The sequence below is a fragment of the Bactrocera oleae genome, chromosome 5, assembly GCF_042242935.1.
Source record: "Bactrocera oleae isolate idBacOlea1 chromosome 5, idBacOlea1, whole genome shotgun sequence".
NCBI lineage: Eukaryota > Metazoa > Arthropoda > Insecta > Diptera > Tephritidae > Bactrocera > Bactrocera oleae.
This window is the reverse complement of record NC_091539.1, coordinates 59225883-59250036: the sequence shown is the minus strand read 5'-3', so window position 1 is coordinate 59250036 and position 24154 is coordinate 59225883. Positions and strand designations below refer to the sequence as shown.

The 24154-nt window shown below is 37.3% G+C and overlaps 1 protein-coding gene across 1 annotated transcript; it reads right to left on the bottom strand.

The window, feature by feature from the left end:
- Window positions 1-1456: 1456 nt before the first annotated feature.
- On the bottom strand, window positions 1457-20012 carry hang (hangover). The gene is made up of 8 exons (XM_014245986.3): window positions 19505-20012; window positions 10659-10970; window positions 8707-8850; window positions 7516-8614; window positions 7033-7434; window positions 5219-6204; window positions 4585-5151; window positions 1457-3742 (listed from the first exon to the last, which is right to left on the bottom strand). Exons 1-8 carry the CDS (start codon window positions 19649-19651, stop codon window positions 2351-2353), a joined length of 5049 nt encoding a protein of 1682 aa, XP_014101461.2. The 5' UTR covers window positions 19652-20012; the 3' UTR covers window positions 1457-2350.
- Between the last annotated feature and the right edge of the window lie 4142 nt (window positions 20013-24154).

Genomic DNA, 24154 nt, shown 5'->3' with positions numbered 1-24154 from the left:
AAATTTTTTAGTCGTCAAGGAGCGAAAAAACAATTTTTTTTTTGCTTAGCCTGAGGTTAAAATCTGTAGATTATAAAATAAAAATTTTTTTTGGAAAACTACTACCAACTACTACAGCGTTTGTTGCTTTCCTTAAAATTACAACCTCATTTTTGTGAAAAAAAAAAATTATCATAAGAAACTTTTGTCGCCGAATAAGATAAAGTCACCATCATAAATAGCATATAGCTGGATCAGACATTGATCAATGAAATGTTTATAATTAAAAAAAAAAAAACGTTCGACGATCCGAGATCAACCGAGACTGTTCTTCAGCACGAAACTTCGACTAATTAAAATACCTATAAAAATATTTTTAAGGCTTGATGTACTGATGATCATGTGTGCTTTTCGAAAGACCGCTTGCAACTAATTTGAAAGAAAATGGGCAATGAGAAAAAGGAAAGAGAAAATTCGAACAGCATTTTGCGATGAGGCGAATCAAAGGTCTCCCGTATTATGCTGAGTATACATTGCATCGATTTTTTCAGGATTCGAAGTCCGACAGCTAGTTTGACTGCCTAAAAACGCCATTTTGAGTTACAAATTTTAAGAACACACAGTAAAATTTTTGAAGAAAAAATTGATATTTCTTGAGTTACATACGACCTCCGCCGGCGCTAATAAAAATGGTCCTCCTCTGCTGCAGTGATTCCGGCCTCTCTGTAGATGAAACCAAATTGAAAAAATGAAAAAAGTTCTCGACTAGAAGGTGTTGTTGTTCTTAGAATGATTTGCAAACGAAAAAAATCAAAATTAACAAAATGGTGGCATTTTTAAAAAAATTGAAATTTTGGTCATTTTTGACCTATCAAAATTGTAGATAGGTCATTCATTGTATTGAAAAAATTTGATAGAGATCGCCTATCACTGCAATCAATTTCTACGTTCTAACGTTCGCACGACAGTCGGGTCTACGTAACCGGAAGGGACTCGGATTTTTATCCGGCCAAGGACTGTCAACTCGGCAGAATACTGCCGCAACAGCAACACAATCAATTCATGGCGGCAAATGCTTTCGAGAAAAACAGTTTTAAAGACAAATTAATGTAGTTAATTGAACTGAGCGGTTAGATCTTAGAAGGCTGTAACTCAAAAACTATTTGAGATATCGATTTTAAATTTTAGTATGTTATTTTATGTTATATACTAAATATGAAAAAATTAATGATTTCTAAAAATTTTATGCTGGACACACCTTAAGGTGCTTAATCCGCTTCAACTGAACGGAGCTGGTTTTAGTTGGTTCCAATCACTATCAACACTGTCGCTTTCCTCATTTATGGAAATTTTTAAGCTATAATATATATAAATATACAAAAGCAACAACGAAATATTAAAACTGAAAAATGTAAAATTAGACTTCTGCCAATATACGCCTACAATTGATTTCAGTTGCTAGAAAAAAAAATTTAAATAATTTTTTCATAAATATTTATTGAATTTAATTTTGCTTGAATTCATGTGTTTACAGTTGAAGCCTTATAATTAGTTTGTATTTGTAAGAGTGTTACTAAAACTAAAACTAATTTATATTTCTATAGTATATATTTATTTTATTTTATTTTGTTGTGTTGAATAATAAAAGCAAAAAATTAAAAGAAATAAATAAAGATATTAACAGTTACATTATGCACGCATTTATGTATATTCATTTGAATTTTTATTTTTAGAATTAAAGAAAAAAAATAAAATTATAATAAAAATGATTAACTTATTTCCTGATTTTTGGAAATGTTTGCGATTTCTTGCAATGCTGCAGCATATTTTTAGGTTATGTGTATGCATGTATGTATATTTCGTATTCATTTAATTACATACATATGTATATATGTGTCTGTAGTAAAAGCCGTTATTGGTGGTTTCACATTATTTGCATGCATTCTTCAGGCGAAATCTAACTGAGCAGGAATATCTTAAATTATTATTTCTATATATGTATATATATTATATTATATTAGTTTAATACATACATACGCTTTATATTATTGCTGTATAGTTAAGGTTTTACAGTTATTTTTATAAAATGTTTGCATTCATACTTCTACTAATCTTCTAATTGCTACAACAATTCATGGGCAACACAAAGCTTTTAATTCTTTTTTTTTCAAATTTAATAGAATAAAATATGAATTAAATAAATTAGGCAGTAACTCACTAAAGTATTTATAAGCGGCGCTCATTTGCGCTGCAGAATAATAATAAAATTATAATAACTAGCATTTCTGTTATGTGACAGTATTAAAAACAACAACATAAGTATTACTTAGCATTGGCAGGTAGCGAGTGTTGCAGCGGCGTTGCGTCACGACTACACCGCCACCACGTCGCTGCTGCTGCTGCGGCTCGACTTGTTGCCCGTCTTTGGCTTGATTTCGGTTAGCGACACCGAGCCGGGTCCGTTAAGGAAATGCATTTTCACATGTTTTTGCAGCTCTTGTTGCGAATCAAAAAAGACGCGACAGAGATCGCAGGAGAAGCGTGCTTTCGGCGCCGGTGCCGGTGTCTTCGATGCCTGTGATGAGCTATCGCCGCTCTCCGCATCACTGTCATCATCCGAATCATTGTCGTTATCATCGTCGTCGTCGTCCTCATCATATGACGGCGATGAGTCTTCGGTTGTATCTGTCGATATGCGATTTGTTTCGATGGTGACTTGTGTTGCGGCCGTTGGCACGCGCGCGTAACTACGTTCATTTGGTGCGGTAATAGTACGATCATTGGAGTCTTCCTCATTATCCATATCAACGTCATCGCCATCGCCATCGTCTGCATCTTCCCCACCCTCTTCGGCATCGTCGGCGTCATCTTCATCCGCTTCCGCCACTTCACCGTCGGCCTGCTCATTCATATCCACCTGCATAACTTCATATTCCTCATCTTCGTCCGCCTCCTCTTCGGAAGCATCCTCCTCATCGACTTCATCATCTGTGTCCATGCCAGGTCGACGCGCCGCACTAACTTCCTGGCGTGTCGATTCATCCTCCTCTACTTCACCATCCACCTCACCGCCGACCTCCTCTTCATCGGACTCCTCAGCCTCTCCCTTAAGCACACCATCCTGTAAGTCTTCCTTCTCCTCATCACTGTCCTGTTCTTGCTTTACCTTCACCTCACCATCAGCTACAACTTTTATCGAAATCGGCGCCACCACACCCGCCGTCGTCGCTGACTTTGTCTTCACAGCACGATTCTGGTTCTGATCATGTGTCTGCTGCTGATCCTCCACCGGCACAATCTCTTTCTCCTTCAGGTGATTGTGTATGTGATTGATTAGCTTCTCTTTGCGCGAAACATAGGCACCGCACAAATCACAACCCCACTGGAAGGGTCCGAATGGTTTGGTGACGCGCGCATCGTTCACTTTGTGTGCGATCCATTCGTTCTTCGTGTCGAATTTCTCTTGGCAGCGACGACATTGCAAATATGGATCGATGTTGATTTTCGGCGGCACTGGCAAATTGCCGATTTCCTCTTTATGCAATTCGTAGATGTGACGACGCAGATTGTTGTTGCTGATGAAGGTGGAGGGGCAGTATTCGCATTTAAGTTCGCGTTTGCGTTTCTGGGATTTTGAAGAGTGATGATGGGGATTGGGCATAAGGCCCACTGCTTGTAATCCCGGTGGATGTTGATGGTTGATCTGGATCTGTGATAAGGGGTTCGCTGCTGCATTGGCTGAAAGATCCCCGTCGGCTTGGTTCTATGGGGTTAAGTCAAATTAGTACAAATATTCATGGCTGGTTTATATACAATTAAATTATATTTATTTTTGTGACTGGTGCGGAGGACGCGGCGTGAAATGCTAAAATGCCGAGTTGTAAATTTTGATGACTAAACACTGTTGCATAAATATTTATGCGGTTGCGATTGCGATTGGTGGTACGTTGTACTCGTATATAATCGAGAGTAAGATCTACCCAAACTAAAAACGTTTTTGTTGTAATAATTGTAGAAAGCCATGTCTATGTAACCAAAAAATCAATTTACATTTAAAAAAAAAAAAAAAAAATAAAAACTTAAAAAGTTTCCCCCACTTGTTAATTTGCATCTTTCTCTCTGACTTAACTCTCTTAATAGCTATCGATCTCACTCTCACGCTCTCCATCTACTTTTGCTTTCATCTGTCAATCTCTCACCGCCTGTATTTGACTCTCTTTACTTCTCCCTCTACCTTTATCAGCCTTTGAAGGTTGGCCTCTCCCTCTCTATATTCCCGTCATTGCTGTGATGACATAAAACATTTACCGAGTAGTTTTGTGTTTATCTTTTTCCGCTTCGATATCACAGTTGCTCTCTCATTTTAATATTTATGTTTATCCCTGCTCCCTTACTCTCTCTTCCTGGTTTTCTCCCCTACTGTCTCACTCTCTCTTTCTTATCCACCCCCTCTCTAATCTCTCTGCTTCACGAGCGTCAATCGTCAATACGCATTCTGTTTTGTATATTCTCTGGGCTTTTTTTTTTTTGAAACACTAAAATTTCGAACACCAAAACAATGGGACATTTTGCTTCCAGCCTCACTGCACTAGCCCAAAAGCTCACCTGTTTGCTATCACCTCTGAAATGCCATTTACGATGCACTTTAAGTGCAGTCATTTGTGTAAATGTTTTATTACACAAATCGCAGGCGTATTCGCCATTATCATTCACCCGATCCAAATAGAATTGATTCGGATCCGCTGGGCCAGTATCAAACATGGCTGCCAACGGATTATCCGTATACAATTCCATTTCATGCATTTGTATGTGTTTGGCGAACAATTCCTGATCGGTGAAACGTTGTCCACATATGGTACAAGCCACTTCGGGTAGTTTAATCTTCATGCCACTGGCCGGTATCGGTGTAATCTCCAGTTCACCACCACCCAAAGCACTTGTCGTAATTACACCGCTTGCATCGTGTGATGCATCGTCATCGTCATCGCCGGTTTTATGCTTGTAAATGGGTGGCGGTCCAGCGCTTTCGGCAACAGCGCCCGATGCGTTGATCGGTTTGCGATTACAGGTCGGTATGTGATTCTCCAACATCTGACTATCGAAGAAGACCTTCTTGCAGAGCACACATTCCGAAGGTTCGGGGAATTGTGGATGCTTCTTATAGCGATGCACCTGCAATTGAAACGAAGTAAAAGAGTGTGAGTAAATATAAATTGCTAGATATTTTGAAGACACCTACCCATAGACTCTTGCGTCCGCTATAGACATTGCCGCAATCCTTGCACGAATAGTCATTCGAATCGAATTCGTCATGCGAATTTATGTGTATAGCCAACTTCTTGTTCGTATTGAAGTTCGACGGACAGTACTTGCACTGGTACCAGTAGAGCGGACCGCTCGTTGAGCTGTCTAACGTGCTGCGTTCGGCGCCCACACTACTTACCGGCGTCGACAGGCCCGAGCGATCAGCTGGATTCGCAGCCGAACTGACATCAGCACCACCACCACCGCCGGCCAAGCTATCGTCGAATGTATTATCGGCTTGATCGGCGCCGCCGACAGCGCTGCCGTGCACGGTTTTCTTGTGGTGCATGAGCTGCGGCTCACTGCGATACACGATCGAACAAATATCACATTCAAATTGCTTCTCGATCATCTCGTCCTTTAGCAGTGTATTGTGTATCTTGAACATATGCACTTTTAAACCCTTCTCGTAAGCGAATTCCGCATCGCATAATTTGCATTTAATAAACTGTACATTGCGTATTTGATGGTCGTTGAGCATGTGGAAACGATACGATTTCTTCGATGAGAAACGACGCTGACAAAGGCGACAGCGCATGCGCCGGAAACGTCGATCGGCTGCCTGTTCCAAGCTACGCTTGAATATCGCCTTCTGCACGGCGGTCTGGTGTTGCATAGCCGGTGGCGTTGTGGATTTCGCCGGTGGCGCTGTTGTGATGGTTAGACCACTCGGTGCCGATTTGCTGGCGTTTAACGCACCCGATGTCAGTGAATTGTTCTGTGCCGCCGCACTATGTGAACGCATATGATTGGAGAGTCCGATATTGTTGCTGAAGACGGCATTGCAGATGGGGCACTCCTTCAGACTGCTGTACATGTTGCCGCCGCTGCCACCGGATCCTGTGCTGGTTGTCACAGCGGCACCGTTGTCTGTGCGCATTTTCTTTGCTGGATTCTCGCTGGAGTTCTCATCGTCGTCCGCTGCATTTTTTGAGGTTAGAAGCAAGTGATATTAGCAAATAATAATACATATACATGTCGGAATGAAGAAATATAAAAAGTAAGAAATTTTCTTAAACTCAAAAGTTTTATATATCACTTTCGTATATCGGTGGTAATGTAAGGGTCGAACTCGTAAATTTTTAGCGCTACTCACAATCTGCTAAGCGTTAAATATTTACAGCCAATGCTTTATTTGGGACAACGATTCGTGAGACTCGAAATTTTGACTTTAAAGTGGGCGGTGACACGCCCACACATCATAATTTTAAAATATAGACAATAAATTGTACTTCTATTCATAATTTGATTTTTAGCATAATTTTTCAGAGGAAAGTCGTTCTTTCATTACTTTTGAAAAATACCGTTACATGGTAGATAATGAAAAATATTAGTACCTAGTTTGATTAATTGAAGTGTGTGGTGTAATAGTTCTTTTTTCGTATATTATTTTTGAGCTTTACACCCTGTAATGTGTCGTAGGCGTGGCAATAAACTTATTACGACCATTTACAAAAACAAACTCACTTACGATGCTTAACTAAGTCAACGCTTCATAATGCAATAAAACGCTATAACTAACACAATTACTTTTTTTGTGGGCAAACAACCGTTAAGTGACGAAAACTATGCAACAGAGAGCAGAATATTCTTACAATGTCTATGTAACCAGAACGAACACGGATTTTTAACCGGCCAAGAACTATCAACTCGGCAGCATTCCTTAAAATTTGAAACTTTGGAAAATGTTTTCTAGCACTACAACAACGACAACATGCAACGCTTCGTGCTACATGTTGCAACACCTACCGATGGAGCCGCCATTCGTTATCGACATCAAATCCTTCATCACATAATCATAGCGTCCCGTGTAGACATTCTGTTGTGTGCCGTAGGCAATTTTAACCGCATCCGCATTCACAATATACTCAAAGCCCGTATGACGCGCCTTATCCGCCGAATGAGCGCTAACCATGTGTTCGCGCAAATTGGAGAGACGCGGATAGCCAATGCCGCATTTAACGCATTTGTATGTCTGTGGCAATTGGTCGGGATGTTTCGATTCCATGTGACGCAACACATTGTTGTAATTGTTGTACTGTTGATCGCATATGGGGCAAGCTTGTGGCATACGTGAGAAATATTGTGATTTCGGTTGATTTGATGAGGCAGCTTGGTGACTGCTGCGTGACTCATCGGTGGAGGAGGCGCCTAAAGAAAGCAAATGAAAAAAAAAAATCGAGAATTAGTAATGACAGCCGATTGCATTGATCGTAGACGCATGCGACTCACCACCCAAGCCAACAGTTGACTTCTTGACCGGCGAGTGCTCTGTGCTTATGGCGCTAATATTTAGCGGCGATGTGGACGTTTGATCGCCGAAACCGGCCAAATGCTTCTCATACACGTGATCGAGGAATTTCTGATGATTATCGAATTTGGCATCGCATGTGACGCAGCGCAACGACACGATGCAATCCATGTTGTTGTAGTGACGTTTACGTTCGGCCGGATCGTCCAACTCCAAGCCACAGTAGCAGCATTGTTTTTGCATTGTGTCCTTGCGTTGCATGTCGGCGTGTTCGTCATACACGTGCGAACGGAACTCCAACTTCAGCCGATACTTCTGCGGACACAATTTGCATTCGTACATCTTATTGACGAGCAATTCCTTGGCGCGCAACTTGTCCGGCACTGCGGCCGCTGTGGCAGTCACAGCAGCGGCGAAATTGTTGTCCTTCGCCATGAGCGCATGCAACACTTTGTACAAGTTGATGCAATTGCGGCGCTTCAAATGCGAGATAAACAAAGCCTTCGAGTCGTTCAGCTTCAGGCAATTGAAGCAGAGATTGCGCGGCAATGCTAGATATTTCTTGCGCATGTGTGCCATGAAATTCTTATAGGTCGTATAGGTTTTATTACAACAACGACAAGTCATATTCTGATATTGGCGCAAAAATTCATCGTTCTGCTGTAGGAAAACGATCTTCTCGTCGGTCAAATGGTGTTGATACTTCTCCGGATGCTCATAGTCGTAACCGCCGATTTCACACTTATTGAATGCGTTCACGATTTGCTGTCGGTACTTGAGCGGTGTTATCATGCCAGAAGCGGCGTTCGACGCTTCAGCCGCGGCTACAGCGGCCGCTGTGGCGCGTTGCAACTCCAGTGCGGCTGCCAATGCGGGTGTGGGTTTGGTCACCGGCATGTTGTTTGGTGTCGATGTTGAGAGCTCGAAGAGATTTGGATGCAGATTGCGTTCGTGGCGGCGTGCGTTGGCGCGTGTGGAGAATTTCAAATTGCAGGCGCGACAGGACGCCTCTTTGGTGTCCACCAATGTGGCCAGCTCGATGGGCGGTCGCGGTTGCTCATAGTGGTAGGGAATTTGTTCCTGCAGGTGTTGCGTTAGGAAAAAAAACTTTATTAATTTTAATTGTAAAAAAAAAATTTTAAATTTATAGTGAAAATGTGTACGAGACATACCATGAGCGACTCGTCACCCTCCTCTTCGGTGCGTTCTAAGAAGAGTGTTGGGTCAACCATGTCATCGGATTCGTCATGCTGTTTGGTGTTATATTCATCATCGGGATCCATCGGCTCATCTTTTATTTCTACAGCTGGCAAGGGCTGTGGAAGATAGGAGAAAAAATTTTAAAAATTTATTAATGGTGTCAAAAGTTGAATAACAAACATTTAATTTATGGACATGGTTTTTATATGTAACAAAATTTTAATTTCATTAAGTTCGCTGAAAAATATTTTTTTTGAATATTGAAAAAAAAGTTGGGTTAGAATAAATAATTTTTTTTTGTTTGTTACAACCAAAAATACATAACATTAGGACTCGGAGGGTTAACATATTTTTTACGAATAAAATATAGTACATGTAAAGCGCTATCTGCCGAAAATTGTTGCTTTATATTATAATAGCATCGTCGGGCTTTAGCGATAAAGTTCTAAAACTTAGCAAACAAAGACAATGGGAAAGCTGGCAACCCTAAATTGGTAAAATAGATACACCCTACCCTATTGGATTCTAGCAAAATGTATTGCTTCAAACTTGGAATACCCGTCACAAATAAAATAGTTTGCCGTTAAGGCAGCTCTATGCTATAGTGGTCCGATCTGAACAATATTTTCGGAGAATGTAGCGTTCCCTTGGACAATAATCTATGCCAAATTGCATGAAGATATTTTGTCAAATAAAAACATTTTCCTCACAAGGACTTGATTTTAATCGGTCAGTTTGTATGACAGCTCTATGTTGTAGTAGTCCGATCTAAAAAATATTTTCGGAGAATGTAGCGTTCCCTTGGACAATAATCTATGGTAAATTGCATGAAGATATTTTGCCAAACAGGGACTTGATTTGGAGCGGTTTCAGTTTGTTTAGCAGCTATATGCTATAGTGGTGCGATATTGGCGGTTTCGACCAATGATTAACTTTTTGTTGAGAGAAGAACGTGTGCAAAAATTCAGATCGAGAACTTAGGGTAGAGACTAACAGACTAGTAAATAATTATGGCTGCAATAGAGCACAGTTAACAGGGCATTCCTTCAAATTTCAAAATTTCGGAAAATAACCAATTTCCCTCACACCGAAATGGGTTCATTGAATAAATGCAGAGGTAAAAACAAAAACATATATAGACATATGCAAAAATATATAATATATATATAGACGTGGAAAACGTTGTTGCCGATACGTTTACGTTATTGTACGTGTAACGTCTAAATAAACGCAATTGCTGTGCGGCACTCTGATACGATGGGGCGGATGCGGCAGCAGCAACGGCAATTGGCGGTGCTTGATATTGCACAGACTGTGGTTGCTGTTGTTGGAGTTGTTGTTGTTGTTGTTGCTGCTGTTGCTGTTGCTGAGCCAGCAATTGTTGTTGCTCCAACAACTTATGCTGCTCTAAGAGCAATTGCTGCTGCTGCTGTTGTAGTTGTTGCCGTTGATATTTCTCCACTTCAGCTTGCACGTGTTGTTGCATTTCCTTTTGCTGTTGCTGATGATGCTGCTGTTGCCGCTGCTGCTGACTGCGATGATAATGCCGAGCACGACGCGGTGGCGCTTGCAACGGCGCTGCCGCAGCCACAGCCACCGTTGGCGTGCGACCCACAGCGGCGGCAGCAGCTATCAAGCCGGTTGTGGGCGCAAATTGCCGACTGTATTTCCTATAAGGTAAATGTTGCTCCAATAGCAGTGGTTGTGCTGTTGTCTGTTTCGTATGAAGCGGAGCTGCTGCGGCTGCTGGCAATTGCTGTTTACTAATGGTAGACGTTGTGGTAGTAATCGTAGAGGTAGCAGCAGTGCTGCTACTCGTGACGCTAGTAGTACTAGTACAAGTAGTAGTAGTAGTAGTAGTAGTAGTGGTGGTGGTGGTGGTAGTAGTGCTAGTAGTAGCTGTGGGGTTTTCTTTAGGACTCACATAAACAGTTAAAGATTTTCGTTTCTTCAACGACGAAATTCCATCCAAAATCGATGATGCCAAGCTCGGCGTTGTGTGCTGTTCATTCTCGTCCGCTTGGTGCTGCTGTTGCTGATGTTGGCCGGTGCCATCTGCACCAATCGTTGATATGCTGACATTGTTGTCGAGCAATTGTTGACGTTTAGTCGTGTCCAACCAACTGCGTTGCTTGTTTTGTGAGGCAAGGCAGCGATTCTTGAAACTCTGCCAGGAATTCAGGTAACTGATGCACGCATGACAAATGCGCAGTGATAGGTGATCTTCGGGATTTATCTGAAAGTGAGAAAAGAGCGAATTTTTTGGTTAGAGTGTGCTGCAGTTATTGAAGTGGTGAGTATGCTTATATAAGAAACATAATGGATATATTTATATATAGTTAACAATATAGAATGATGTAGATATCCAAAATTTTAAAGTATAAAACAAAAATATTTATTAATTCCTTTAAATATTATACGCAAGCTCTTCAAAAATGCCTGTAAAAGCGCCGAAATAATCGGAACTTCGCAAATAACGGTACATTTTTAAACTGTTATGTGAAAAATAATACTAATTGGTAATGAAATCTCACTTAATTATCGTATTAATGAAGTGGATAGTTATACTGTGACCTGTGGAGACATAGAGCCACCTTCAAGAGGACTTTGACCCATTTTACAGAAATGAACTTAATTGATTGCAAGAGCGTGGACAGGGCTTGGTGGAACCGCGACAACACCAACAAAAGCTTTAAAATCCGTTTCTACAACAGTTGGGTCTACGTAAGCGAAACGGACCCGGAATTTTATTCCACTAAGGATTATTAGCTCTGCGAAGTTTGGTAAAAATTATTTGGAGAAAGACTAATTTGCTGGATAAGACTAATTTATTATCTGTACTTCACCTCTAGACCCCGATGTCGTCAAATTTTAACCCTAAAATTTCTATTTTATTTTGTGCGTGTATTGCATACTTTTAGGAGCGCCTCTTTTTCGTTTTTTTTTTTAATGAAATATGCATTAAACTACAAACTTAAATTGATTGCTACAACAACAACAAGCGAATAAAAATTCGTTATCACGACAGCCGGGTATGTAAACATAATGGAATTGAAATTTTTACCGTCTAAGTGACTGTTAGCTCTGCAGAATTTAACAAAATTATTTAGGGAATGTTTTCTGTGCTGTGACAACAACAACAACAAATCAAAATAATTTCTTATACTATGTCTATCACTCACACTAGACTTCGGTGTTGTCAAAATTTTACCGTTATGATTTCAATTTTAGTTCGCGCGTGTGTATTGCATACTTTTGGGAGCCGCTCATTTTCGTTTGCTTTATAAAATATGCATGAGAACAAATGTAGATGAATTTTTAATTAACAAAAAATTAAAGAATCTTATTTATTAATTTCTTGCGAATGAAATATTCAAATTGCACAATTCTATTTGGGAAATTGATTTTAAATTGTCGCCGCAAATTACGCCTACCGCCGGCAAGGCGAACAACAACAGCAACAGGAGCGGTAGCACAAATAGGTATATACGCATAACGGTAGTTGCTATAATGAGAGAGAGGCAGGCAGCAGGGGTACACCGACTGCAGCAATTTGTATTGGATATTGATGTCAATGACCTGTTCCTGCTCAAAACAACAGTAAGTATATGTAGACGACGGAAACATCTTAGCTGGTCCATATGTATCTACATACATATGTATGTACATATATGTGAATGGTTAGACATGCCTATATGTGCATACATACATGTATCCTTATAAGCCAACACCACCGGACTTGACCCGCACAAATGGGTTCCCACACTCTAAATTTCACTGGCTATGAAACATGTGGGGTTTATATGCCTGACTGAGTGATTTTGCATACATGTATGGAAATTTACTTGTATGTACATATGTATGTGTGTTTCGTCACATATGTGCATGTATGTGGAATGTGTCATTACGCATGCCACCCGCCGCAAAGACAAGAGGTCAAGATAAACAAACAATTGAGTGTGATTATGAACAAGTAGCCGCTACACACACGCAATGTGATAAGCAGCAACCAAAAAGTATAATGCAGCTGTCTTGTATGTGTGCGAAACATTTTTAGTTGAAGACAATGGCATTTAATTGAATTTTTTAATTTAATATTTAAGTTTAATATCATTTGTCATCGCATGCAAACTGGCAAACACACCTGCACACACACACACACACCCACAAACGCTTTCAGGCACTTATATACAACTTGACGAGGCCTAGAGACTAGTGTTAGCTGTGTTTTGTATTGGCCTATGAAGGCACTCAAGCCGATTAAACACAAAACCTTTGTCATTTCGCAAGGATAATGATTAAAGACAAATACACTAACACATACATATGCATTAACATAGTATGTATGTATGTATGTATGCAATTCGTGTTCATGCGTTTAAGCCAATGTGTAGCTAAATCGAATAAGTGCGTCGAAATGTATTTCAAATAATTATGTACTAATGTATACATATATACATACATGGAAACTCACATCTTAAGTGCCTATTTACCTAAGGGCATATACATACATATGTGTACGTTCCACATATGCTTGCTTCTTCTAATGCAGCACAACTGTGTTAAATGCAGAAGCAGTGAGTTTTATATAGCTTTGTGGCCGGAAATTTCCAATTTTTTCGATATTGGCCGATTTCCTTCGGCAAAAGTCCTTTTTATTTTTTTTAGCGCTACCCTAAACGGTATATTATATTTATTATACCCTGAACAGCGCATATTAAATTTGCGACAAAATTTGTAACACCCAGAATGACGCTTTGGAGACTTTAAAATTATATATATAAATGATCAGCGTGACGAGCTGTGTCGATTTAGCCACTGTCCGTTTCTCTGTGTACAAATACGCGAACTTCTCCCGCAGTTGTTGAGTTATGAATTTGAAATTTCGCACACGACTTTGAATAGTATGGAAATAGTATGGAATTGTATGGAAGCATTTTTTATTTGAGAAGACCAATATCAAGTTTTTGCTTGGAAAAAAATTTTTCTTGATAAGATATTGATAAGAAATTTGGCATTGTTTGGTTATTGTCCAAGTCAACGTTACAATCTCGTGAACATAATGTTCGAATTGTTCTACTATTGCATATCACTACCATACAAGCTGGACCATGAATATCATGTCCTTGTATGGAAAACTTTTTTTATTTGACAAGATATCTTAACGAAACTTAACATGGATTATTGCCCAAAGTAACGTTACAATCAATGAACATATTATTTAGATCGAGGGGGATCGACAGGTTATAGTTGCCACACAAATTTACCGTTCAAAATCAAGATAAAGATCTTTTTTACCCTTTTATGCTATAAAATCTGCACCCGTGAAGGGAATTACAGCTTCGCTTCAGCCGAAGTTTTTAAGAAAATGCATGCGGCTGTTTTCTTGTGACTCTCGAAAAGTGAATTAAAGAAATATAAAAAAAAAAAATTTACTTTGTGAGTACTTATTGTTATCCCTAATTTTAACATAAATTTAACAAAGCTCTCATAATTTTTTATATTATTTTTTTATAACTTTTTTTAAAAAATTTTATTATAATTTTTTTATAATTTTTTTTATAATTTTTTTTATAATTTTATTATAATTTTTTTATAATTTTTTTTTATAATTTTTAAAAAATTTTTTTTTTTTAATTATTTTTATAATTTTGTTTTAATTCTTTTTGTTATACAAACTATTTTTTTTTTTAAATAATTAAATATTATAAAAATAAAAATGTTTTCAGCTATATTTTGCACACTTCTTATAATGAAGGAAATTTATAGGGAATTTTGAACAGAGAAATCCGGCAAAAACGCATTTGAAAATACGTAACTTTTTTACTGAAAAAAAAAATTTTAACTTTTTTGTGATGGAAGATTTAGTGGTTCTTGTTATTGTAGCAATTGTGAGAAACAAATTTTTGTATTGTGCTTTAAACTTTCAACTAGGTCAAAAGATAATTTTACAAACATTTGGTTCTTATGCTTTCGATACGCACGTGACTGTATATGCAACACATTAGGCTATGTACATATTGAAGTTGGAGTGCGAATACATTATTGAAAGTGCGCCTATATGTATGTGTGTATATAAGACCGTAACCATTAGTACCTACAGATATATAAATTCAGTTAGCTGGAATAATTAAGAAATACATATGTATATATGTAGTAAATATCTATATATTTGTATGAATGCATATATATTGATAACTTAGCACATATTATTGCCAAATTTCCATATGTATGTATATTCCAATGCACATAACCTTAAATATGTATATACATACATATGTACGTATACCTTATCAAAGCGTTGTATGACAATCAAGCGACATATGAGTGCAACAACAATATTAATTATAATTATCCTTGCAGAAAGACTAAACGGATAGAATTAAATGGGCGAATAAAGAAAATTACAGATGCCAATCTATGCATATGCTATTACAAACATACAAATGCGCATATGCAGAAATATTGCTTATACTCATATACACAAAGAAGCACTAACACATTTATAAGAAAATGTATTTTAATTATGACTCCTTATTTTCCTTTAATTAGGCAGGTAGGAGTACAGCATACCATTGAACACGCAAACAAACACACGCGTGAGCATATGTGTATATACATATGAATGTACATAAACAAAACTGTATATGCTTAAGCATAGCTTTAGAGGGTTATAATAGTGCGTATCCATACGACGACTGGGCGGTGGTCCATTTGATGTTCATTCACCTTGCCCATGCTACAAACAGCAAATAAACTACCTAAAGCTACACACAGATACACGCACTCATCTGTGACAGCGTAGCATATAATGCACAGCAGCTACTGGCTACTGGCTTTTTGCGTCAAACTCCTCATTTTCATAATTATCATTCAACTTTTCTGCAAGCGATCGATAATGTAATATATAAAAAATTCCATAAAAGAGCTTGCTTTTGATCGGTCAGTTTGTAAGGCAGTTATATGCTATAGTGGTCCGATATCGGCGGTTTTGACAAATAAATAGCTTCTTAACTTTTCTCGCACGCCCTTTCTTTTAAATCAACTCAGCTCGTCACGTTGAAGTTTCTTTCTTCATGTAACATATTTGGTGGCAAATTTAATATACCCTGTTCATGATATTATTAAGAGCAATTCACGATAAATTCCTCCATCTTCATTTCATTTAATACAGAGGTTATACAAGGAACCTTCTAGAGGTGTGCAAGCAGCGCTCAAAAATATAACAATATATCTTTTGATCGACTTCAAAGCATCCAAGCAATAGGTTCTGAATATATCTGTACTAATCTGAAATCTGAAAAAATCTTGTATCAGTACATTTATATAATACTGGTTTTAATAATCATTTACTCACTTGTTCCATGCCCTGTAGATACATATGTATGTTATGCATTTTTACATCGAAAAAATTACAACTCGTTCTTACGACAACAATTCCAGTGTATATGCTATTTATATATTCCATTTAAAAATTATTTAAATATACTTAAGTCATATACAGGTCTCTACAATTAAAATGGATCTTTGAACATTTCTAAGACATTCATTTGAAAATTTAAAGCCACGTGAACACAATGCAGAGCTGCTAATTGTCCAAGGTTCCGAACTACATAACAACTTAGCTGAATACCTCACTATGCAATGATATCATGTAAGAATAATATTATATGCACCTATCTATTTGTGCTTCAATACCACGATAAGAGAATATCTACCAACTAACTTGGGAGTGATGACGTCCTCAACGCTGGTTTTCGTTGAGGGTGAGTTCGCTAACAAATACGCTGACGTGGTAGCCGTCACTCCAAGTAGTCACTAGAGTGCCAGCTATTGAAAAGCAACAAATTAAAATAGTTAGATATATTTACATACATACAAAACTGAAATGATCGCCACACATATGAAAATTCCACAAAGTTTTGAATGTTAACTTTATGGTAGAAGTTTAGCAAACTTTTAAACATTACAGCCAACTAATTGTAAAGCGAATGAATTTAGCTTCAACCACAGCCCTTTTACCACAGAGAACAGCAAGTGAAACAACGTGCCCTGATAAACACATGACGAACGCACAGAGAATTCGTAGCGTGAAACGAACTCAACGTTAGCGTGTTTGACTGACAACGCTGGCAAATGTAGCAACACAAGTAGCGTGAAGGTAGTTTTTATTTTATGATTATATAGTAGCATTGATACCATGTTTGACCAAGGCAACATGTTGACATGAAATATACAATACAGGTCTCAAATTGACATATTTTATAGATGAGCGGACAAAACTATAGAAAATAATGAAGTGTAGCTTGCAAACTTTATTGGTATTTGAAAACTGTATTTTTATAAATATTTTTTTATAAACTACTGCAAATATATTACAAATTTAGCATATTTGAAGCAGGAAGTCTCATAGAGTGCGATAGTCTTAGATTCATAAATTCGGTTAATTTTTTCATTTTATATAACCAATATGACATACCGACAGCGCCAAAAAATGCCTAACTACAACAAAAATAACAATTGAGCTCTTATTGATAGAAATGCATGTACACATTTTCCTTGGGACGTTGTCTTAAAAAGCTATTGTGTTCATAACCTCAAAATCTCTTTATCAAAATAAAACACTGCAGCACGCATTAAAATTTGTAAGCAGCTGCCAGCTGCTCAAACACGTTATGCAACTCTCAAGGTGAAACTGCTTAGTTACTCCAAACTGCGCGACAGCGCCTTAGTTTCAAACAGTTTGTCTGGTTCCAGCTAGTATGGCTCAAGCATCGAATACACATTTATTCAATCCCTCCAACAATGTAGCAAAATAGCTGTCTACATTATTTTGTACCTACAAGCTGCTCTCAAATTACTCCACTTATCAACATTAATTCATGTGGAAAACGTAGTACTCGTGTACCAACAATCGCCAGACGATAAACAAAGCCATCTCCACTTTTGGAATCGGTCACAGATGGTGAGCGAATCGATAGACAGCAACGAAGATAACGGCTATGGAACGAACATAAGGTAATGACAACAACGAAGTCACAACGTACTCCAAGTAGTCGATACAGTCATGAACATCGTCAATTCCCAGCACAAAACAGCTTGCCAAGCGAGGGAAATGACAATGATGTAGTCGACGCACTACTACCACCGATAATGCGCGTCGGGCGCAGGCCAGAAAGAGATAGCGTAGTAGCCAATACCACACGGTACTCGGTTACCAGCAAGCATTTAACTGCTGCCTGTCAATCGTGGCGTTCCAGCTAAATAGCACATGTGCGTCGGCAATTACGGTTATGAAATATTCCTCGTGCACCGTACCGTTCTGTACGCGCATATTCCAAAGTTTCCTAAAAAATTATGAAATTCATCCTTATAGTTGGTAAATCTTCGATTACCTTTACAGCGTTTTCCGAATTCAATTCACTTTTGTTATGTACAAAACGCAAAAAAAAAAATCGCATTGTTTTCATCGCTACTTTGCACATATCTTCGTTATCGCGGACTATGTCTTCCACTCCTTCGTAATCGAGTATGCATGAGTTTGTGTGAGTGTGTGTATAATTGTTATTACCGGCTTTGTTGTTTTTGTCATGGTTCTTCTATAGAAACGCAGGTCAAATTTCATCTGATCAGCCAAATATTACTTCATATTGTAAGGAAAAATGAAAACCGATTAAGGATAAGAATAGGTGTGGAGATCACTAATGTTAACATGTAATAAAGTTCATATAGTACATATATAAACGATATATTTATTAGTGGTTTTTGTTGATATCACGTTATCAGTTAACAATTTTTACACAAAAATAGATTAAAGAAAAACGATCAGGAAATAATGAACTAAAGAAAGAACATTAAATACACTGCCCTCTGCAGCTGCTCATCCATTTGTTGCTTACTGTGAAAATAGTGGACATGCTTTGTTCTTTAAGCAATTAGCAACAGCAGCAGGCAACGTGACAACCAACTAACGAATCTGGCGATGATATTTCAGACGACTGCCTCGATGAAAGCAGCAGTCGTTGTAGCTACAGCTGTGGTCGTAGCTACCAGCCGACTACACCTCGCAGTCACATCCACACACAGTGAACCACTATTCAGTTATTCAACCACTCAGCTATACAATCAACAACTGCCAACTAAGTAACCAACCAACCAACCAACCACGAGTCTTAGTGAGTCAACGCGAGTGCGATAACGATGTGAGCGCTGTGAATCCGGATCCGAAATGGAATCGATTCCACACAACGGCACAACATTATTATACGCCATAATACACCAGCCAGCCATGTCATGTCACAATCGTGGAGGCACTGAGCGGCAGCGGAAGAGAGCGCGCGCACAATAAACGCGCCAGACGGCACCATCATTGATTGCTTGCTCAGATTGTTCAGAGCTCACGGGCTGGCAACGCTACACCAGCGCAACTAACCAACAAACGCCATTAACGCCAATATGGTGACTTGGCAATTCCGCATGGCGTGGCATGACATGTGGGAGCACGGACGCAAAACTTGCACAATCAGTCGCATTGGTTGTCGTTCACTGCTCATCCTAACCTCAATCACATAATTTAGTAACTAATTTTGAACGTTTTTGGTATTTTTCCTTAGCTATTACACCATAAAAATTTGACTAAATTCCACACAAACGTATGGATACTTCTAGATAGGAGCCAGTCATCGCCATCTATGATTGATTGGGTCATACCCAGTTTTGCTCATTATATCTACATAGATGTGTAGGTAGGTAGATATACTATGTACTCACCTTGATGCTGACGCAGTTCTGTATCTTAGTAGCCAACGGTTCCTTGTCCGCCGCATAGCTGTTTAATATGGATATGCATTCACTGCCCGGAGCCAAGCAGAGGCGACAGCAATTTTGTCGCGCACGCACTGGGCTGCCGTCCGACATTTTGTAACGACGACTCCGTCAGACGCCGCTCTTCCCTCCCAGAAATTTCACACTGAAGCGTAGCCAACTGACGAGCAGATAACTCTCTATATATATTGTAATGGTGTGATTTTTAATTGGTTTTGGAATCTGTTATGCTGTTATTATGAGGCAAGCGTTTTAAGTTCACTTTCAGTTTTACTTTTTTTTCGTGTTTTCTCACTTATTTTCACTTTTTGTTAATGTTTATCGTTTTTTTTTTTTGCAATTATTTGCTTCTCCACTTCTCTCCCGACTTCTTTGTTTTTATCATATCTTTTCGGACCACATTTAATTTTATAAGTCTGAACGCGACGGGATTTTCTACAAAACTGAATTCAGAGAATGAAGTTGGTTAATTTTTTTCTTTACCGGGAATTTTCGTCACGAAGAGTGCAAATAGAGACGCGAAAACGAGGGTGGCGACATCTAGCGTGGAAAATACGCACTCTAGTGGGGAAAAAGAAATAGCTAACAATTTTAGCGACTCTGTGGAAACGACAGCCAGCTGTTCTAGCCGCCGATGAGAAAGATGCAAAGGCGTTGAATTATTTTATTGAGCCGTTCACAATATATTCATTATTTCATTATTTGTAATATTATATACATAAATATTACTGATATTTATATAGATGTACATTTAAGGATATTGAGGATTATATATTTGGAATTATTAGTGTTACAAATTGAGAGGAGCAAGTAGTTGCTTTCAAATAGTATCAGCATAAAACCAATATGTAGTAGTTTTATAAAGTTTGGCGAGTTAATTTTTAACCCTGGAAATAGTAAAGTGTAATATAGCACATGATTTTTGTATAGCAAATTTGCTTCTCTTGCAGATTATAATTTACCATTTCATTTGGTTTCTAAAATGACAAAATGGTTTATGTGTTGTAAATTTTGATATACAAATGCCAAAAGCAAACATATTGTATCCCGCCAAAGTTCCGCTTCCTTTAGCTGACTATTAGATTTACTAAATTTATCGCAATGGATTTTTATTTAACAACAGCCCGCCCAGACTAGTGAAAATTACAAAAGTAGATTTACAGTATACTCTTCTTAAGTAAGTCATTTTAATTTCAAATCATAATCAAATGCACGAACGCTTGTTTCCTTCAAGTGCAGGCAGCTAAGCTTTTTTAAACGAATTGCCCAAATACTTATATATTGTGTCTTATATGTATCCCTGAGCGTAAAGTTATCTCCTAAAAATATTCTTTGCCAAGACGTTCAAAATATTCGGTTGCATTTGTGATTGCAATGTGGCCGCTGTTGCCCATCAATCACCCCTAATTTCATAAAGCGTTTATTAAATGTGCATACATTTATAATTTTTAATATTAAACATTCCAAGTATGGTTTTATTATGTATAAATATGTTTGTATGTATACACGTACAATTATACTTAGAGCTGCATCTGATGGCAGTTATTGTAATTTTCTGAACTGACTGAAATGTGATAAAAATACATTTACATATGCAAATCGTTTATTTAATATGAAAAAAAAATCTTATTATAAAAATAAGGATTTTTATCATTGTTTAGCGGATATTATATGCAAACAGTGCAAAAAATACTATTTTTGCATTATAATTTTTTGCAAAATATATGAACAAGAGCGAAGTCGTATACATATGACTGTAGATATGAAGTTATATATTTATTTACATACATGCAATATCATTGCTTTGAACAGCAATTTATCACGCCTCCTTTTTTTAACTCCGGCCGACAAATTTACACACTTATGCAAATATACAAATGTATTTACGTACAACTAAAGGATTTTCTCAGCAGTATAATAAATTATATATGCCAATTATTCATAATAAATCAAGAACTCATTAAAACTAAGAATTATTTTTGAACTTTGCTAATTAAACTAGTCATGTGGGTAATTAATTAAAATGTCGTTAAAACAATTAAAATGTATGCATGTATGAGTAACAATACTATTAATAATGATAAGCATAATATTTGCTTCCAATTTTTGAAAATTCAAAAAATAACTCCGCAATACGTATGTATGTCTAAGCGCAATTTAAACATACGTTATAAACCCAGTAGACATTATAACGTTTTCGGGTATTTTTATGAAAATTTGTTTTATTGTGTTTTATTTCCAATGGCATAAGTAGTCATATATTTTTACATGCATAGGTATATTTTTTTACCCTGAACGAGGTAAAGGGTTTGCCACAATGCTTGTACACCCTGATCGATACGTCGTTCTTTTCTCAGAAGCTGCTCTTTTGCCGGAACCGCCGATATCGGAGCACTATAGGTTATAGCTGCCGTTTAAACTGATCGATCAAAATGAAGTCCTTGTTTGGAAAATTTTTTTATTTGGCAAGATATCACGATATTTAGTACAGATTATTATCCAAGACAGCGCTAGCGGATAACTATAGCATATAGCTGCCATACAAACTAACCGATCATAATCAAGATAACGATCTTTTTATACCCTTTTGTGCTCTAAACAGATGCACCTGTGAAGGGTATTATAGCTGAGGTGCAGGCGAACTTAACGTTTTTTCTTGTTTTTTTTTTTTATTTTTATAAATTTGCATTGTAATGTACCATGTGTGCTAGTTCAAAATATTCTCTGCCGGGACAAAAGATTAGAGGAATTCATTCTTCTGTCTTATATTCTTAATATTTTGAAACCGAAATTATGCAATTCCTTTGTGATGGGTACATTTATATTTGAGTAACTGCATGGTCATAGTTAATATATTATTTTCATTTATTTATGTATATTTTTAATCAAAAACATAACCAAAGGTCAAACCTGAGACATTGCACGCAAACAACAGACTGAAGATACCCGTATCTTCAGGAAAAAGAAAATAACTAGAAGTTCTTGATTTGTGGCTATTTTTCGAAGGCTACAAATAGAGTTGCCAACATTTATTTTTTATATATTGCAAGTAATTATATAACAAAATCTTCTGAATCCCCCCGATCGCCCCAAATTTCCTCCGTCTTGCGGGAATTTAAATAGTTAGCGAGTTTTTATTGATCCACTAACTAAATACTTATACTATGCTTTTGATATAGAACTAAATTTTAACCTTTACAAATTATGTGGAGGATTTTACTGTCTAATACCTCGGTAGGATATAATTTGTGTGATACAAGGTTTTGTGGTGTGTTATTTTGCCGGTCTTTTCAAGTGACCATGAAACTTGAATTACAGTATTTCTCAGAACTACTTAAATGTTTTTTAGTATACCGCTATAAAACCCGTAAGTGTTCGCCCTTGACCATGCCTCCGAGCGCCTACCATGGGAGAAGAAGCTCGTTTAAAGCTCGTTTAGTAGAGAACGTCTCATTCTCACGGCATTTACCAACGATTTCCTCACTTGGTTTGACTTAAATAGTTTATTTAAGAGTCTTCGGCGTAGGTTAGGTTACCTTTGTTATGGAACCAATTGCTGTAGTGTCCGACTTGTTCAGAAATAGAGATCGTTTCAATTACGTAGATTTGATATACCATACGTACATACAATGGAGTCACAAATTTATCATGATTTTATATCGAAAATCGTGTTAGTGAATTTCGCGAGTTTAATATACAGATGAGTACTCCGTCGACAGCAAGAGTCAGCGTTTTTGGCATCTCTAAACAACTAGAGACACTTGTTGTACTTATACAAGGAACAATTGTGATAGCCGGCATGAGAAAATATACCCAGTTATATACGTGTGTATGTATGTATGTGGCGTAATCAAATATAAATATATATACAGATATATAATATATTTTTAATTTCCTCCATTTATAATACACATGCTCGTACTCGCTTATCAAAATAAAGCTACTTGAGAAAACATTTTTAAGAACCCGCGTAATGGACGCATAGAGGGCGCTACAATGATTTTCTACTTCAAGCTTCTAACTTTAAAGAAAAATTATGTTTTTTATGGAACTAAAAGCGCAAAAAACGAAAAGAGATAAAAAAATATCTTGGAGACTGCAGAAATGAATCAAATTCCTTTGATGAGTGTTACAAATTATATGAGAATTCTGAATTTCATATTTTTTCATTATCTACCAAATCTTTTGGTGCTTTTAAATAGCTTTTTGCTTAGATTTTATTTTTAGAAACCATTTTGTAACTAAAAAATAAAATATTTAAAAAAATTTTATATTAAAAAAAAATTAGATTAATTTTTTATTTCATATTTAATATTTAATAAAAAAAAATCAAGGATTTTTGTTTAATTCATTCTATGGTTTCCTTTAATTACAATATAATTAAAATTAGTATTTATTCTTAAAATAAAAATTATTTATTAATGTATAGAGTAATATTGTATCTAATGCAGAAAATAAATATGATTCCAAATTTCCCCAGCTATGAGTTTCCATTACGTTTCAGAATAACTCAAAATAGATTTTCCTCTCTCCTATCAACAGATCCCGCAAATCATGTCAACACCAAACTTGCCGTTCGGAGCGTGTGTAGCGTGT